Source organism: Lutra lutra, chromosome 6 (genome assembly GCF_902655055.1).
Source record: "Lutra lutra chromosome 6, mLutLut1.2, whole genome shotgun sequence".
NCBI classification, from domain to species: Eukaryota; Metazoa; Chordata; class Mammalia; order Carnivora; family Mustelidae; genus Lutra; species Lutra lutra.
In genome coordinates this window covers 99889253-99905635 of record NC_062283.1, presented here as the reverse complement: position 1 = coordinate 99905635, position 16383 = coordinate 99889253, and the positions used below count along the sequence as shown (strand labels likewise).

The window sequence follows — 16383 nt, the reverse complement described above, 5'->3', positions numbered from 1 at the left end:
CAGAACTGCCAACGCTCTTGCTCCTGAATTCTTGACCCACAGAAACTATGGGAGATAACAAATGGTTATTGGTGTTCTAAGCCATTAACTTTTGGGGAAATAAGCACCAACAGATATAAAGAAATAATATAATATAATATATGTAATTATTATTATATAATAAATATATAATATAATATTATATAAATAAGGAAATAATTTTTCCATGTACCCTGAACCAGTAGGATAATATAGGTGATCAACAGAGAGTGCCTTCAGTAGGAAACAGCTGGCAATGACCAGGGTCCCAGCTAAGAGACAGCTAGCTCCCAGGACTCCAGGAGAGAAAGAGAAAGTAAAAATATGTCTGCTCATTGTTTTGATTATTACCGAGCTGAGCTGCACTCTCTGGTCTTCACATCATCCTCGGGTCTTCAGGAGAGAAACCTGCATTTGTTGAAGGACCTAGGGAAACTCCACTTGAGGCTAGGCTTTCTCCAGTCTGTGCACACCTCAGACCTTCCCCCACTTTCAGAGTTAGAAAATGCCACAATTCACAACTTCAATGCACTTCAATGTCACAATTCACAGATTTTTGTACTTGGAAGTGGAACAAACTGTGCGGGTGGCTTTGCAAAGGGGAAGTCGGTGGACACTGGGAGCACATTGACATATGGCTCAAGGAAAGCCTGCAGAGCTTTAAAGAAACTGTCACAGGAGCCTCATCGCATCTAAGGAAGCTGCCAGTAGGGACGCCAAGGAAAGTGAAATACCAGGACTCTTCTCTCCCCTTCAGAGCCAAGGTTGTCCAAGACAGGAAATATCTGAGGAAAGAGCAGGAGCTCTTTTATACCTAGTTAGTTATAGATCAAGAGGAGACTCCGTGAGGAAGGGCGGGGCAGGGTTGCTCAGGAGAACAGAGACGTGGTTAGGGCCATGGATTGTAGGCCTGAGAGATATCCAGTGAAGGCTTTTGTCAACTCCCTAACACCAAGGAGAGGCTATCCTCAGCGCATGCTATGTCCAAAGTAATACAATACATCAATTCCTTAAACATTCACAGAACATCTAATTCCTAAACATCACAGAACACAGAATACTTAAGATCTTCTCCTAAAGAACTAAAGTGACAAGAATGTTCCGTGTTCTCTGAGGAAGAGAACTAAGAGAGCTAATCAACCCAGGATGAGAGCCAGCCAGATGTACATGCGCCTAGAACACCGAATGGTATTCGTAGAGCAGCCAGAACTCTTAGAACATAGAAGAGATGAAATTAATTCTGTTAGAAATGGTTGGGAAAACTCAGGTGACATTATCTGAGCCCTACAGGAATTTTACCACTTGTTCAGATAGAAAAAATAATCTAGACAAAGGGATGAGCTGGAGTCAGTACAAAGATGAGCGTGAGAGCAGGAATCAGCAAGTAGGCCGCACTGGAAGGCCTGAGTATACAGTGCAAGTGTGTTGATGCGTTGTCCTCCACCAGCTTACCCTTCCCCCTCTTTGTGGGGCGCAGACATCTGGCCTTGCTCCACACAACTTCTCTCCCATAATTTCAGAAGCCAGCAAGAGGGGATTACATCTATACAGAAACACTGTGAAGATCAAATTAGAATGATCTCAGTGAACTTTGAAAGCAATAGACTGGCATTAACTAATATTTTATTAGGATGAATATGTTGTAGTTAATTGTTGATATTAATGATTCATGATAACCCAGTTTTCATAAGATTCACTGATTCCTTTTGGTCATATTCAAAGGCAGACAAGAACTTTATTTATGAACATGCATGCTGAAGCATTTAGGACCAACTTTTTAGTGTTTTCCACTTTGAGATGCATCAAAAATAGGATACTTTGATGGAAGAAGGGAAGAATGACCAGGTAGATAATCTGTGATAAAGCCTTTATAGTGCAATGTTAACTGTAGCATCTTAGAGGGAGCAGTATACTGGTGTTCACTGTAAAATTCTATCAATTTGTATGTTTACAAATTATCTTACAAATGTTGGGGGGAAACATACTCCTAAAATTATTCTGGCACCAACACAATATAATTCCCTGAGAGCTCTGAAGGAACAAGGTAATTTCTGCTAAATAAAGCACAGACACTCATAACAAACAGGGTAACTTTTAGGAGGAAAGTATGCAGAAACTAATCATGGATGTTAATAGGAAAGAGAACCCATCTGCATCTGTACCTACCAACTGTCAAAAACAAAAATTGCATGAGACAATATTGAGCCGGCCAAGAAGACTTTACTGAAGGCTGTTGTAATAGGGGAGAGAGGCCAGAACTCACCCTGAAGACCACTCCACTAAAACAAGGAGCAGAGGGTGTTCAAGAGGTGAGGAAGTTAGTGGGAAAGTCCTGAAGCTGAGCAACAGGATGTGCTGAGCACATGGAGTTATTTCCTGAGCTTTTAAATATTATTCTCTGTAATTAGACCACCTGTGTTTGCTAAGTGGCTCCCATCAAAGTTAGTCTCTGTTATGGAATCCACCGTGCCCGCCCCCCAAAAGTCATAGTTGAAGCCCTACCCCCCAGGGTAACTGTTTTTGGAGACGGGGCCTTTAAGGGGTTAATTAAGGATGAATGAGCTCATAACAGTGGGGTCCTGATTCAGTTGGACGAGTGCCTTCTGAGAAGGGTAAGGGACATCAGAAGTGGGTGCATACAGAGGATAGGCCACGTGAGGACAGAGCAGGAAGGCTACCACGTGGGAGTCCAGGAGAGATGTCTCAGGGGAACCAAGCTGCCCGCAACTTGACCACAGACTTCCATTCTCTAGAACTGGGAGAAAATGTTTGATCATTGCAGAGATGAGCATTTTCCTGTTCCTTAAAGTGGTTTTTGAGACAAACAATGGTATTCTAGCCTGGTGGAGTTAGCTATGTCATATAGATTGACTCTATCTAGGAAGAGTTGATTTGATAATGCAAAGAGCCTACTTAGATGTATGTAATTTTTAGTTTCCATAAATGAGGGTTATCTATTTCTTGGAATTTCTATGCACAGACCAATGAAAATGGAGTTGCTAAGTAGTTACAAACACACACAGGTAGCCAGCCTTGGCATACAGTGTAGACATGTTGACATGACTGAAAAAAGTTGATTTAAACATCGTATTATTTCCTCTTAAGATTGAGTCTAAGATAGAGAGCTAGTTTCAAAATAATCTTCAGATAAAAATTTGCATTATCATTATTGAATTAACAACTAATTGTTTCTTTTAGCCTCCCTTTTTGTTTTCAAGTAGTTGAAATATTAACTAATATTGAAGTAGTTGAAATATTCAAGTAGTTGAAATATTAACTAACTGATATATTAACTAATTCTACTATACTTGGCCCTACACAGTGGCAATGTAGACCTCAAGTACTTGATGGTTTCAGTTCAAAAAGATGAAGGTGGCCTCAGGAGTGGCCCGATCCCAAAACTTGCGTAGCCCTTGCTGCTTGTGTGCAAACATTAGGAGAAAACACCAAATGTATCACTTCTGTCCAACTCTGCTAAATGGGCCTAGACTCATGTGTATCCAGCCAGAAAGGGGAGCCACAGAAATACACAAATACCAAAGCTGCTCGTCCTCCAACTGAAAGGGCATTAATAAACTTGCAGATACTCCTGTTAGAACTAACCTCTGCTTAGATGCCCACTAGATTCAGGAATCTATCATTTGCAGTGCTTGTATTAGTTTAGAATATGGGCTTTTAAGATCATCCAAAACTGTACTAAAACATTTCAATAAAATCATGCTACTTCTTTCAAAAAAAAAAAAAAGGAAGAAAGAAAATATTTCTGTTGCTTAAGCCCCCCAGTTGATGGTCTTCTAGTCAAAGATAGGATCCTTCCCTCCTGCAGAGAAGGGAAGTGAGGACCCTATCTCCTTCGATGTTCATATTTGAAAGAGATTGTTCCCAGGGCCTTGAGAAAGATAGTCATGGGCTATAAAGCTGGTAAGAGGAGAAAGAATTTACAATTACACATTTTTTAAAATGTGTTCTAGAGGCTCCTGGGTGGTTCAGTCTTGGTTAAGCTAAGCATCTGACTCCTGATAGCAGCTCAGGTCTTCATCTCAGGGTCATGAGTTCAAGCCCTGTATTGGACTCCACATTGGACATGGGGCCTACTTAAAAGGTAAAAAGAAAAAATAAAAATAAATCAAATGTTCTAAGAAAAGGGAGATGAGGAGCCTGGAGCCAGTAAGGAGATTATTTAAATTCAGTCCAGCTGGGAACTAGAACATTAAGGCCATCTTGGTCATGGCCACCATTGGACTGAGAGCTTAAAAAACCGAAAATGACAACCTCACAGCCGCATGCATAAGGAGATGGAAGTTTTGTTTGTTTGTTTTTGTTTGTTTGTTTGTTTGTTTGTTTTTCAAGGGGGTAGAAGTTTTGTTCAGCCAGGGTAAAAGGAAGCCAGGTGAGTTAGTCCCAGGCCAGTCTCCAGAATGTCAATAGATACAAAGACTAACAAAAATGATGATGACGGTGGTGATAAAAGCTGAGTTTATGTGTGACATTTGCTGTTAAACGTGTGGGTAGAGGGGCCCTGGGTGGCTCTGTCCATTAAGTGTCTGACTTGTGGTTTTGGCTCAGGTCCTGATCTCAGGGCTGTGTGATGGAGCCACCTGAGGCAGGTTCTGTGCTCACTGGGGAGTCTGCTTCTCTCCCTCTCCCTCTGCTCCTCCCCCTACTCACTCTGGCAAGCATGTGTGCTCTCTTTCTAGAATAAATGAATAAATCTTTTTTTTTTTTAATGTGGGTCAAAATTTATTCTCTATGTGAATATCCTGTTCCCCAAAACCTTTCAGCCCATGATTTTAGCATCTATTGATGATGTTGGACCGATACCCTTTTCATTAAGACCAGAAAAGGGACATTTACTGAATATACATGTGTTTAATAAATATCTACTAGGCAGTGTGGCAGGGCTGAGGACGGGGAGCTGAGTAGGCAGAGAAAACTGGCAACCCTTGTTGACCTAATCTCTTCATTCAATGTGGCCCCAGGCTCTGTGCCATGTGCAGTTCCTCATCTGAACCACAGGCCACAGGAACCGACCTCAGTATTTCATCCCTGCTGACAGAGGACACAGAGCAGGAACCTGATTAAATGCATAGCTGAGCAGTTATTCATGGCATAGAATGGATTCATGACATAGAATGGATTCATTTCTAAAATAAACGAATAATCTTTTTTTTTAAATGTGGGTTGAAATTTATTCTCTACGTGAATATCCCGTTCCCCAAAAACCTTTCAGCCCATGATTTTAACATCTATTGATGATGGTGGACTGATACCCCTTTCATTAAGGCCAGAAAAGGGACATTTACTGAATATACATGTATTTAATAAATATCTACCACGCAGTGTGGTAAGGCTAAGGATGGGGAACTGGATAGCCCAGGAAAAGTGACGGTCCTTGCTGGCCCTGTAAACTCCTCATTCATTGTGGCCCCAGGCTCTGTGCCATGTGCAGTTCCTCATCTGAAACACGTCACAGGAACCCACCTCAGTGAGTATTTCGTCCCTGCTCCCAGAGGACACAGAGCAGGAACCTGATTAAATGCATAGCTGAGCAGTTATTCATGACATAGAATAGATTCATGAAATAGAATGGATTCATAACATACCAGGGTTTTCTCCAATGAACTAGATTGATGTATCAGATAGAAAGGGAATCAGTCTCCTTAAGAAAGTATTTTCCAAGTGTTGAGGGCAGACCATAGGACATTCTATGCAACCGTTTAAAAAAAAAGAAGAAGAAGAAAAAGAAGAAGTAGACGTGTGTGTGACAGGGAAGGAAATCCATGATTCACCAGTGAGTGAATGGAAGTACTGAAGAGCAGGACAGCCCTTTATGCAATTACTAAAATGGAAAACCAAGTTTGGTGGGTTAAAAGACAAATTGGGAAAAGAGTTTGCCCCTGGAGAGTGAAAGTAAAAGAGAACAATGGGTGAGCAAGGATGAAGTTGTGTTCCTGCTGACTTTTCAATCTGCATTTGCTTCCTTGGCAGTTGAGAACCTGCAGAGAAAGGCTCAGGGGCCTTGGGCCCTGGAGGCCAACGAACAACCCTGGAGTCCCAAACTGCCCAGAAACATTTCAACGGGTTGCCTGTGACCGCTCTGAGGGGAGGGCCTTTGCCATCTGGAGCCGTTAAATTCCCTGGCGTCCCTGGCGTCACTACAGAAGTCCACACAAGCTACATTACGCCAATACATGACGGGGGTGAGTCCCGAGCCCAGAATCCCCTCTTTCCCTCCTGCTTCTGCTGCTGGGGGTCCCATCTCCCAAAGAGGAGCAAGATCTCGAAGGTCAGGAAGAGGGAATGGCTTCAGGCCTGGTGTCACACAATCCCTCCCTCTGACCCCTGGTGATAATATGTTTTTGGTTTTTTTTTTAAGTAGGCCCCTAAGGAAGGGCTGGAACTTAGAACTCTGAGATCAAAACCAGACTGACACCGACAGTCAGATGCTTAACCCACTGAGCCACCCGGGCGTCCCTGGATGACATCCTGGCTATTACCGGCTTGCAAACATGGCTGTGGGATGGTTCTTGGAAGGCACAGTTTCTTCTCTCTCACTGAACTCATCATCGTCCTGCCATGCTGTGTCCCCACGGTCCTGCTGGGAACGTTTCTGTCTTGGTGAAGGAAGATAGGCAGGTCCTTTTCATCCTTTTCTAAATCTTGGGAACCAGATGCATAGGGCTTTGCCTCTTTCTTTGTTCAGGCATGTCTGTCTGTCTGTCTGTCTTCCACATGTGTTTTAGTGGGGCTTGTGGATTCCTAGGTCGGTGCCCAGGGAAGTTGTTCCCACTCAGGCCCTGGAGAGCCCATCTTACTCTCTGTTTTTGACTCTTATCACCCCAAAGTGGCAATCCTCCTTCACACTGCTCCCCTCACTCTCTGGACATTCTGGAAAGCAGAGTCTCGATTTAAGACTCCCCCTTCAAATCCTCCCACTCTTCACCCCTCCTGTTGCTAAGTCCTGCCTTCTTCACAGAAGGCCTCTAACCAGGCCATTCATTGATCACATGCCCCAAAGCTTTGCCTATTCCCTTTCTGCTAACCATCCTGTGGTTCTGGCTAGACTGTAAGGTCCCAGGGGGCAGAAACTGTCTTGTACTCTTTCAGTTCACCCTCTACCCAGCCCCATGCTCTGCTCACAGTAGCTGCCCCCAAAATGCTTGTCAAATGAACACATCTGGCAGCAGGGGACACAGTGGTCTGGAGAATTTGCCATTGTCCCTAAACCTCAGACAGTTGGAAGGGGATCAGGTTGAGGATCAGGAGCTGAGGATGGAGGGATGGAGAAGGGACGCTCCTCCCTCTGGCAGCCCAACCCTTCGGAGGTTTCCTTGTGGGGTCACAGAGCCTGGGGGACTTAAAAGGATCTTTTCTCCCCATCCAACCCCTACAGTTTCCCTCAGTGGTGCTCACCCCCTTTGCTTCAATCCCACGCTCATGACTCGGTCCAGATCTGGACAGCCTGGTTTCATTTTTATGCTCTGCCTTCTTACTTTTCTCCTTGTACTTAATGTGTTGAAGAAACAAGATGGTCCTATAAAATTTTTGTATCTTAGACTTTGCTGATTGCATCCCTGTGCCTGTTTCTATTGTTCTGCTGACAATATTTTCTATAAACCAGCTGTTAGATCCAGAGACTTGATTAGCTTTCAGTTTGATTTTGGTTTTGCAGTTACTTCTTATTTGGTGTTGTAAATCCATATCCTATTATAATACATCAAAAGATCAGGCTGGACCTTCAGGTGGGTCCCTGGTACATATGAAAGCCTATGCACCTGTGGGCAAAAGACTGTAAGGAGCTATTCAGCTGCGATGACGTAGACAGTGTCCCCTTCCCAGACGTCATGGTGCTCTTGAGAAGCAGAAAGTCCAGGACCTTCTTCCACAGGGACTGAGAAATTTACTCAAGAACAGGTCTACCAAAGAAGCTTGAACTTTGGCTTATTAATAGTTTTACCTCCCTACACCTTTCAGGTCAGAGTCGGTGCTCTCTACCTCTTTATGGATTCCTGTGCTAACTGAAACAAAGCTTCAGAATTACCCTGAAGATATGAAACTTTTTCAAGATTTCACAAATGAATAACATTTTGATGCAATTTCTGTTTTCGAGAGCTATGACCAAACAAAACATGTCATTTTACAGCATTGCCCAAATTACTTACATAGTATGAAAACCAATTCAACAAGCTGAATTTGCAGAAGAATTTAAGGCCCAAATGACCAAGTAACACAGCTTATCACTTTTGATGTTTAGAGGAAATGTGCAATTTTCGTTGTTATCAGAACTTGAAATAATATGACATAGAATTTCAGGCAGTAAAACCATCTGATGGTCAGTCCTTAGAAGCAGAAACATAGATGGGATTAACATGCAGGGGTTTCAATGGGGGAAGCCCCCATGAGAATAATGGCGGAAGCCTGAGGGTTCCGGGAGACCATTCAGATCAAAGCTGTTCAGACCCCAAGTGCAGGAGGGGCAGAGTTTGGGTGGTGGCATCCTGTACTGCCATCTAGTCTAGGGAAAGTCCTACAAGGTCTCAGGAGACCGCTTAAGTAGAAGTGGGCCATCAGAAAAGTCCCTCGTCTCCCAGGAAGAGGTCTGCCTTAGTTCCCTGTCCGGCTGGGAGCAGCCCTAGGGAGAGTGACCATGACACATCCACAGCAATGGGCTTCAGAGTGGGGCTCGGGGCCCGTGGTCACGTGAGTGCCCTGCAGTTGAAGACCTGAGGGCTGAGTACTCATGACTACCACAGCACATGCCAGATAAATCCTCAGATGGGACAGGAAGTTGTTTTTTTTTTTAAATATTCATATTGCAGGGGAAGAAAATTAATTTTCATTCTACCCTTCTGAGTTCTTGGCCAAGACCCCTGTCATAAGACAGATTAACACAAGAAAAAGAAACGTAAGTTTACTACTATGTATACCTCATGTGCACATGGGATAGGCCCAGGGACAAAATAACTCCTGAGGCTGTTTAGAATTGTCTTAAATACCATCTTAACAGAGAAAGGGGAACAAGGATACAGGCCTCTTATGGGAGAGTGAAGACATGATTTTTAGGAAAGATGCACAGGCCCTTAGAAGAACAAATGAGAGGTATGAGAGTTTGGGACCTAGTTCGTGTGTGGCGTTGACTTTCAAACTCCTCTCTTAAGGTTAAGAGCCAATCCTTCCTATGATTCCACTTCACAGATGAAGAAATCGAGGGGCACAGACTTGTCAAGCACACACCAAATCAGCAGCCAGATCTGGCTACTCTAAGCAATTTCAGGGGGACACCTATGAGAAAACTGACCTCCTTGCCAGTGGATGCTTCCACCAAAACACCCCTGAGTCCCTGCAGGGCTTGCCTCCCACTTTGCAGCCTTATTGGCCTGGACAAGACCCCTGTAAGCAGACTGCATGTTCCTACTGAACTGTGGTTTTTTGCAATAGCGCTTTCTTTTTTTTTTTTTTCTTAAGATTTTATTTATTTATTTGACAGAGAGAGAGAGAGAGTGAGAGAGGGAACACAAGCAGGGGGAGTGGAAGAGGGAGAAGCAGTCTTCCTGCCCAGCAGGGAGCCTGATGTGGGCTCGATCCCAGGACCCTGGGATCATGACCTGAGCCAAAGGCAGACATCCGAGGACTGAGACACCCAGGCATCCCCACTTTTTTTTTTAAGATCTTATTTATTTATTTGTTTGACAGAGAGAGAGAGAGAGAGAGAGAAAATGAGACACAGAACACAAGCAGGGGGGAGTCTGAGGGAAAAATCACATTTCCCACCAAGCAGGGAGCCCGATGCGGGGCTTGATCCCAGGACCCTGGGATCATGATCTGGGCTGAAGGCAGACGCTTAATGACTGAGCCACCCAGGCACCCCATAATAGAGCTTTCTGACAGGGGCTGATCTGACTGGGAGCTTTTCTAACCCCAGATGTCCACTGAATACCTTCATGTGGATTTGAAGAAAGCCACAAATTTGGCTTCTTGGAGCATCTGAAGGGGCAAACTTCTCCTATTCAACTCTTTTCTTTTATTCATTTACTTATTTATATTTTTTTAAAGAGAGAGTGAGTGAGCAAGAGAGAGCACACGAGCAGGGGTAGAGGGAGAAGGAGAAGCAGACTTCTCTGCTGAGGAGTGAGCTTAATGTAGGGCTTGAACCCATGACCCTGAGATCATGACCTGAGCCGAAGGCAGATGTCCAACCGACTGAGACACCCAGGCACCCCTCAACTCTTTTCTTTTAAGGATCACTTGGGACCTCACCAACATCTTAATCACAGCCCTGTGGGACCCCAAGCAGAGAACCCAAACTCGTCATGCTAGACTTCTGACCTACAGATCTGTGAGCTAATGACTGAGTGCCATTAAAGCAGATGAGCTGGTCATCTGTCACACAGCAATAGAAAACTATTCACATATCTTTAGCTGTGAGGAGAAGGGCAAAGAGAATCATTTGATGATTAGAATAATTTCCTGTTGGACTAGGCACAGTCCCTACTTTTCAAACCATGTTTCTCTTTCTCTACCCACATTGCCAAGCAGGTACCATAGGACAGATAAACATGGCTATGCATACTGAGGCCCCGTACCTTTGTCCGTGACATCCAGAGGTTCCCCACAGCAGGCTGGTCCCACTTCCACATGATTAGCAAGAGGGGCACCTGGCTGGCTCAGTTGGTGGAGCATCAGACTCTTGATCCCAGGGTGGTGAGTTCAAGCCCCATGCTGGGTGTGGAGGCTACTTAAAAAACATATTAAAAATAAATAAATAAAATACATTTTAAAAAATAAGATGGATTACCAATGACTTAATGATATATGAACCTATAATAAAATAAAACTGCCTCAGATTTGCCAAAGTTTTTGTAAAAAGCCTTAGCTTCCCAAGACACAGAAATGTATAAAAGATAAATTAGGAACTGCTGGATGATATTTCCCCAGGAAGCATTTTACTCAGCCAATCCTATGAATCAGAAATGAAGCCATTCAGCTAGTAAATTGCTCTGAAGCCAAAGGATTACAGGTTGAACTTTGACCTTAGGCTAAGCCCAATGTGGGACTTGAACCGTGTAGGGGTTACACCTGTGTATGAATTAGAGTTTGGAAATCGGATGGAGAGAAGGTGGGGGAGAATGTGTGACTAGGGAGGGGGGATAGTAGGGATCTGATAGAGGGGCTACCACATCACAAATCAATAAATTTGGGGGTCACATGGGCTGCCTGGGAAAGTGGGTACTCGGGAAGGTATTTTATTATTTTTTATTGAAATATATTTAACATATAAAATACATTTATTTCACATGTACAATATAATGATTCAACAATTCTATACATCAGTCAGTGGTCATCAAGTGGATTCTTAAACCCCTTTATCTTTTTCACCAATCTCCCCTCCCCCCGCAAGCATCCTGTCTGGCAATCATCAGGGTTGCTGTTGTTGTTTTGATAGGGTTTTCACTTTTTGTTTTAGCACCATCAATTAATGTCCCAGATGCCGACCAGCCTTCATCCATCCTGGAAACTCCATGGATCATCCCAACAATCTTCATCAGCTTAATCCTAATTTACATCTGCATCTGTAGCAAATCGGGTAAGTGTGTAGCAGGCTGGCCTCTGGCTGTGGGGGAGGATGTTGTGCTAAGGACTTGGGAGAGGTGAGCCATGTGTCTCACCCAAGCCCCTGTCCGCTGACCCATGTCTACACAGAAACAATATACTTTAAGTGTTGAGCCCCCCACCCCTCGTTAGGACTAGGGTTACTCTGACCTTGGGATGGTGGACGCTGGTCCAGGAGGCACAATAGTGCAGTGAGGGGAGGGGCAAGCCAAGTGTCTACTCCTACAGTGGGGTGGGGTCTTGGATCTACATGTGGGGAACAGGTGTTATCTTGTCACAGTCTAACCCAGTGTTCCCCTAGATCTTTGATGCTCTCTGAGGATAGCACGATGTAGCTCACTAATTTTTGTAATGTTGTCACAGCTGTTCCATTATTTGGCAGGTCTATCTAGACCATGACAAGGTGACGATGTTAAACCAACCCTCAGTGGTGAGAACAGACATTGGTGACAATCTGTCTGCCACATATCTTCTACCACAGTTGGGTTTGCTAAGAAGCTAATGAGGCTTCAGCTTCAGAACACTTCTTTTACTCTGCTTCCTCCTCCCATGGCCCTTCAAGGGGCCCTCGCAATGTATTGACTTGGTCATTTTGAAAAATTGGCAAAAGTAAGCTATTTGCTCACAGCCATTTAGGCCTGTCAGGTTTTACTCTGATGATCTTTCCATCAGTTTCCATCCATTTCAGATGGAACTGGAGTGGCTGCTGGCAGTTTTTTGATTCAGTTGAGAGGAAAATGAGGAATATATTTATTTCAGTCAGTGAGATATCTTATGTAATAATGGTCACTTTCTTGTACAATTTAAAGTTATTGCTATGCTTTTGTGGACAGACTTGTGTTCCTTCACATTTGTATGTAAAGTCCTACCTTCCCTACTATCTCAGAATGTGACCGTATTTAAAGACAAGACCTTTAAAAAGATAATTACATTAAAATGAGGCCATTAGGGTATAGTCCTAATCCAATCTGATTGGTGTCCTTTTTTTTTTTTGTAAGATTTGTTTATCCATTTGAAAGAGAGAGCTTGCAAGAGGCTCAGTCCCAGGACCCCGAGATCACCACCTGAACCCAAACCAAGAGTCACCTGTTCAACTGACTGTGCCACCCAGGTGCCCCTCATTGGTGTCCTTATAAGAAGAGGAAGTAGACTGGGGCGCCTGGGTGGCTCAGTGGGTTAAAGCCTCTGCCATCGCCTCAGGTCATGATCCTAGGTCCTGGGATTGAGCCCCACATCGGGTTCTCTGCTCGGCAGGGAGCCTGCTTCCTCCTCTCTCTCTGCCTGCCTCTCTGCCTACTTGTGATCTCTGTCTGTCAAATAAATAAATTTTAAAAATTATTAAAAAAAAAAAGAAGAAGAGGAAGTAGACCAAATATGTCACATGGAAGATCCTGTGAAGACACAGGGAGAAGATGTCCAACTATAAGCCAAGGAGAGAGACCTCAGAAGAAACCAGCCCTGCCAAGATCTTGATCTTAGACTTTCAGACTCCAGAACTATGAAGTATGAAAAACTATGAAAAAAAAATGTTTGTTGTAGACCTGTGGTATCTTGTTTTGGCAGCCAGTGATGTGACATAATAGGAAATGTATATGTGTGGGCAATTGGGTGCTCAGTTGGTTAAATGTCAGACTCTTGGTTTAGGTTCAGGTCCTGACAGAATTTCTTCTTCTTTTTTTTTTTTTTTTAAGATTATTTGGGGGCAGGGTGGCGCCTGGGTGGCTCAGTCCTTTAAGCAGCCAGCTCTGGATTTTGGCTCAAGTCATGATCTCAGGATTATGAGATCAACCCCTGCATCAGGCTCTATGCTCAGCAGGAAGTCTGCTTTAGATTCTCCCTCTGCTCCTTTGTTTTTGTGCTCTCTCTCTCTCTCTCTCTCTTTAAAATCAATCAATAAACAAATCATTTTTTTAAAAGATTCTTTTAGAAAGACTGGTGTATTTATTTATTTTTTTTATAATTTTTTATTTTTTCAGCATAACAGTATTCATTATTTTTGCACCACACCCAGTGCTCCATGCAATCCGTGCCCTCTATAATACCCACCACCTGGTGCCCCCAACCTCCCACCCCCACCCCTTCAAAATTCTCAGATCATTTTTCAGAGTCCATAGTCTCTCATGGTTCACCTCCCCTTCCAATTTCCCTCAACTCCCTTCTCCTCTCCATCTCCCCTTGTCCTCCATGCTATTTGTTATGCTCCACAAATAAGTGAAACCATATGATAATTGACTCTCTCTGCTTGACTTATTTCACTCAGCATAATCTCTTCCAGTCCCAAGACTGGTGTATTTATTATTAAAAAAAAATTTTTTTAAGTTAACTCTACCCCCAACAGGCAACTTGAACTCAATCCTGAGATCAAGAGTCACGTGCTCTACCAACTGAGTCAGCAAGACCTCCCTTGGCACAGAGTCTAAAATCCTTGCAACTTCCTGTGCAGTAGGTATGAGAGGAGTATCTTTTGTTATTCATGATAAGCACCTTGCATCACACCTGAGTTTATGCTAATGAGCTAACCTTATAGAATGGGGGCTGGTTGCCAGAGGAACCATGTGATTAAAAGGTAGAACTCAGACACACACATGAACGCATATATGCGTGCGCGCGCGCACGCGCGCGCGCACACACACACACACACACGCACACACCTCATGAGAGGGAAGAAGGGTTGGGGATTGAGCTAATTATCAATGGCCAATGATTTAATTAACCATACCTACATAATAAAACCTCCATAAAAACCCTCATGGAAGGGGTTTGGAAAGCTTCCAGATTGGCAAACATATCCATGTGCCAAGAGGGTTGTATAAGCCAAACTCCATAGGGACAGCTTTTGCACTCAGGACCCTCGAAGATCTATGTACCTCATCTGCTGTTCAATTTATATTGTATTTGTACTTAAAATAGCCTTTATAACAAATCGGTAATAGTTAAGTGTTTGCCTAAATTCTATAAAACTCCATAGCAAATTATCAAGGCGGCAATCGTGGGAAACCTTGATTTGTGCCCAAGTCAGTCCTAACTGGGTAATATGGGGATCCACTCCCTGCAACAGTATTTGAAGCAGGTGGTGATGGGTAGATTTGGGGAGTGAAGCTTAACCTATAGGATCTGTAATAACTCTGGGTAGTTAGCATCAGAATTGAGTTAAATTGTAGGACACCCAGTTGGTAGCTCGAGAGAGCTGGAGAATTGCTTAGCATGAGAAATCAACATAATTGGTGTCAGAAGTACTGTGAGTATAGAAAAAGTTTTCCTTTATAGACCTAGTTGACTAGTATATAAGCAGAAATCATAGTCAACTGGGCTGACAGACAGATGTCACGACACAGAGGGACAAGATTACAGGCTGGAATTAACATGGCAATCAATGTCCATGTTTAAAAAATTTACATTTTCCCTGGCACCTCACACAGAAGAAAGGATAAAGTGTGATGGATTTACAAAGGAATCATTAAATAGAAATAAAGAATAAACTGCTATAAAAACATGAGTAATTCACGGCATCAGGGAAATACAAATCAAAACCACAATGAGATATCACCTCACACCAGTCAGAATGGCTAAAATTAACAAGTCAGGATATGACAGATGCTGGCGAGGATGCGGAGAAAGGGGCACCCTCCTACACTGTTGGTGGGAATGCAAGCTGGTGCAACCACTCTGGAAAACAGCATGGAGGCTCCTCAAAATGTTGAAAATAGAACTACCCTATGACCCAGCAATTGCACTGCTGGGTATTTACCCTAAAGATACAAACGTAGGGATCCGAAGGGGCACGTGCACCCGAATATTTATAGCAGCAATGTCTACAATAGCCAAACTATGGAAAGAACCTAGATGTCCATCAACAGACGAATGGATAAAGAAGAGGTGGTATATATACACAATGGAATACTATGCAGCCATCAAAAGAAATGAAATCTTGCCATTTGCGACGACGTGGATGGAACTAGAGGGTATCATGCTTAGCGAAATAAGTCAATCAGAGAAAGACAACTATCATATGATCTCCCTGATATGAGGGAGAGGAGATGCAACATGGGGGGTTAAGGGGGTAGGAGAAGAATAAATGAAACAAGGTGGGATTGGGAGGGAGACAAACCATAAGTGACTCTTAATCTCACAAAACAAACTGAGGGTTGATGGGGGGAGGGGGTTGGGAGAGGGGGGGTGGGGTTATGGATATTGGGGAGGGTATGTGCTATGGTGAGTGCTGTGAAGTGTGTAAACCTGGCAATTCGCAGACCTGTACCCCTGGGGATAAAAATATATGTTTATAAAAAATAAAATTTAAATTTTCAATCTGAAAAAAAAAACATGAGTAATTCATAAATAGAATATTGAAAGGAAAATGCCAGACACAAAAGAATATATATTCTATGATTCTATTTATGTAAGTTTCAAAAACAGACAAGACTAGTCTTTGGTAACAGAAGTCAAGAATAGTGGATTCTGATTGGGTAATGATCTCTAACTTAATCTGATAGGTGATGGTGTAGGTGGATTCCATTTTCTATTGTTATTTATTTGAGAGGGAGAGAGGGAGAAAGAAAGTACAAGCAGGGCAAGGGGCAGATGGAGAGAGACAAGCAGACTCCCCACTGAGTGAGAAGCGGATGTGTGGCTCGATCCCAGGAGTCTAAGATCATGATCTGAGCCAAAGTCAGATGCTTGACTGACTCAGCCACCCAGGTGATCCAAGGTGAATTCCATTTTTAAAAATAAATCAAGCTAAACAACACTGTCGGG

The 16383-nt window shown here is 43.3% G+C and overlaps 1 protein-coding gene across 1 annotated transcript in view; it reads right to left on the bottom strand.

Annotated features, from left to right (window-relative positions):
• Positions 1–16383, bottom strand: part of LOC125102879 (UL16-binding protein 1-like) — a 34807-nt gene that overhangs the window by 11119 nt on the left and 7305 nt on the right. Inside the window, exon 2 of the mRNA XM_047734483.1 lies at positions 10602–10750. Coding sequence (XP_047590439.1) covers positions 10602–10655 — 54 coding nt within the window. The 5' untranslated portion in view covers positions 10656–10750. The remainder of the gene's footprint in view (positions 1–10601; positions 10751–16383) is intronic.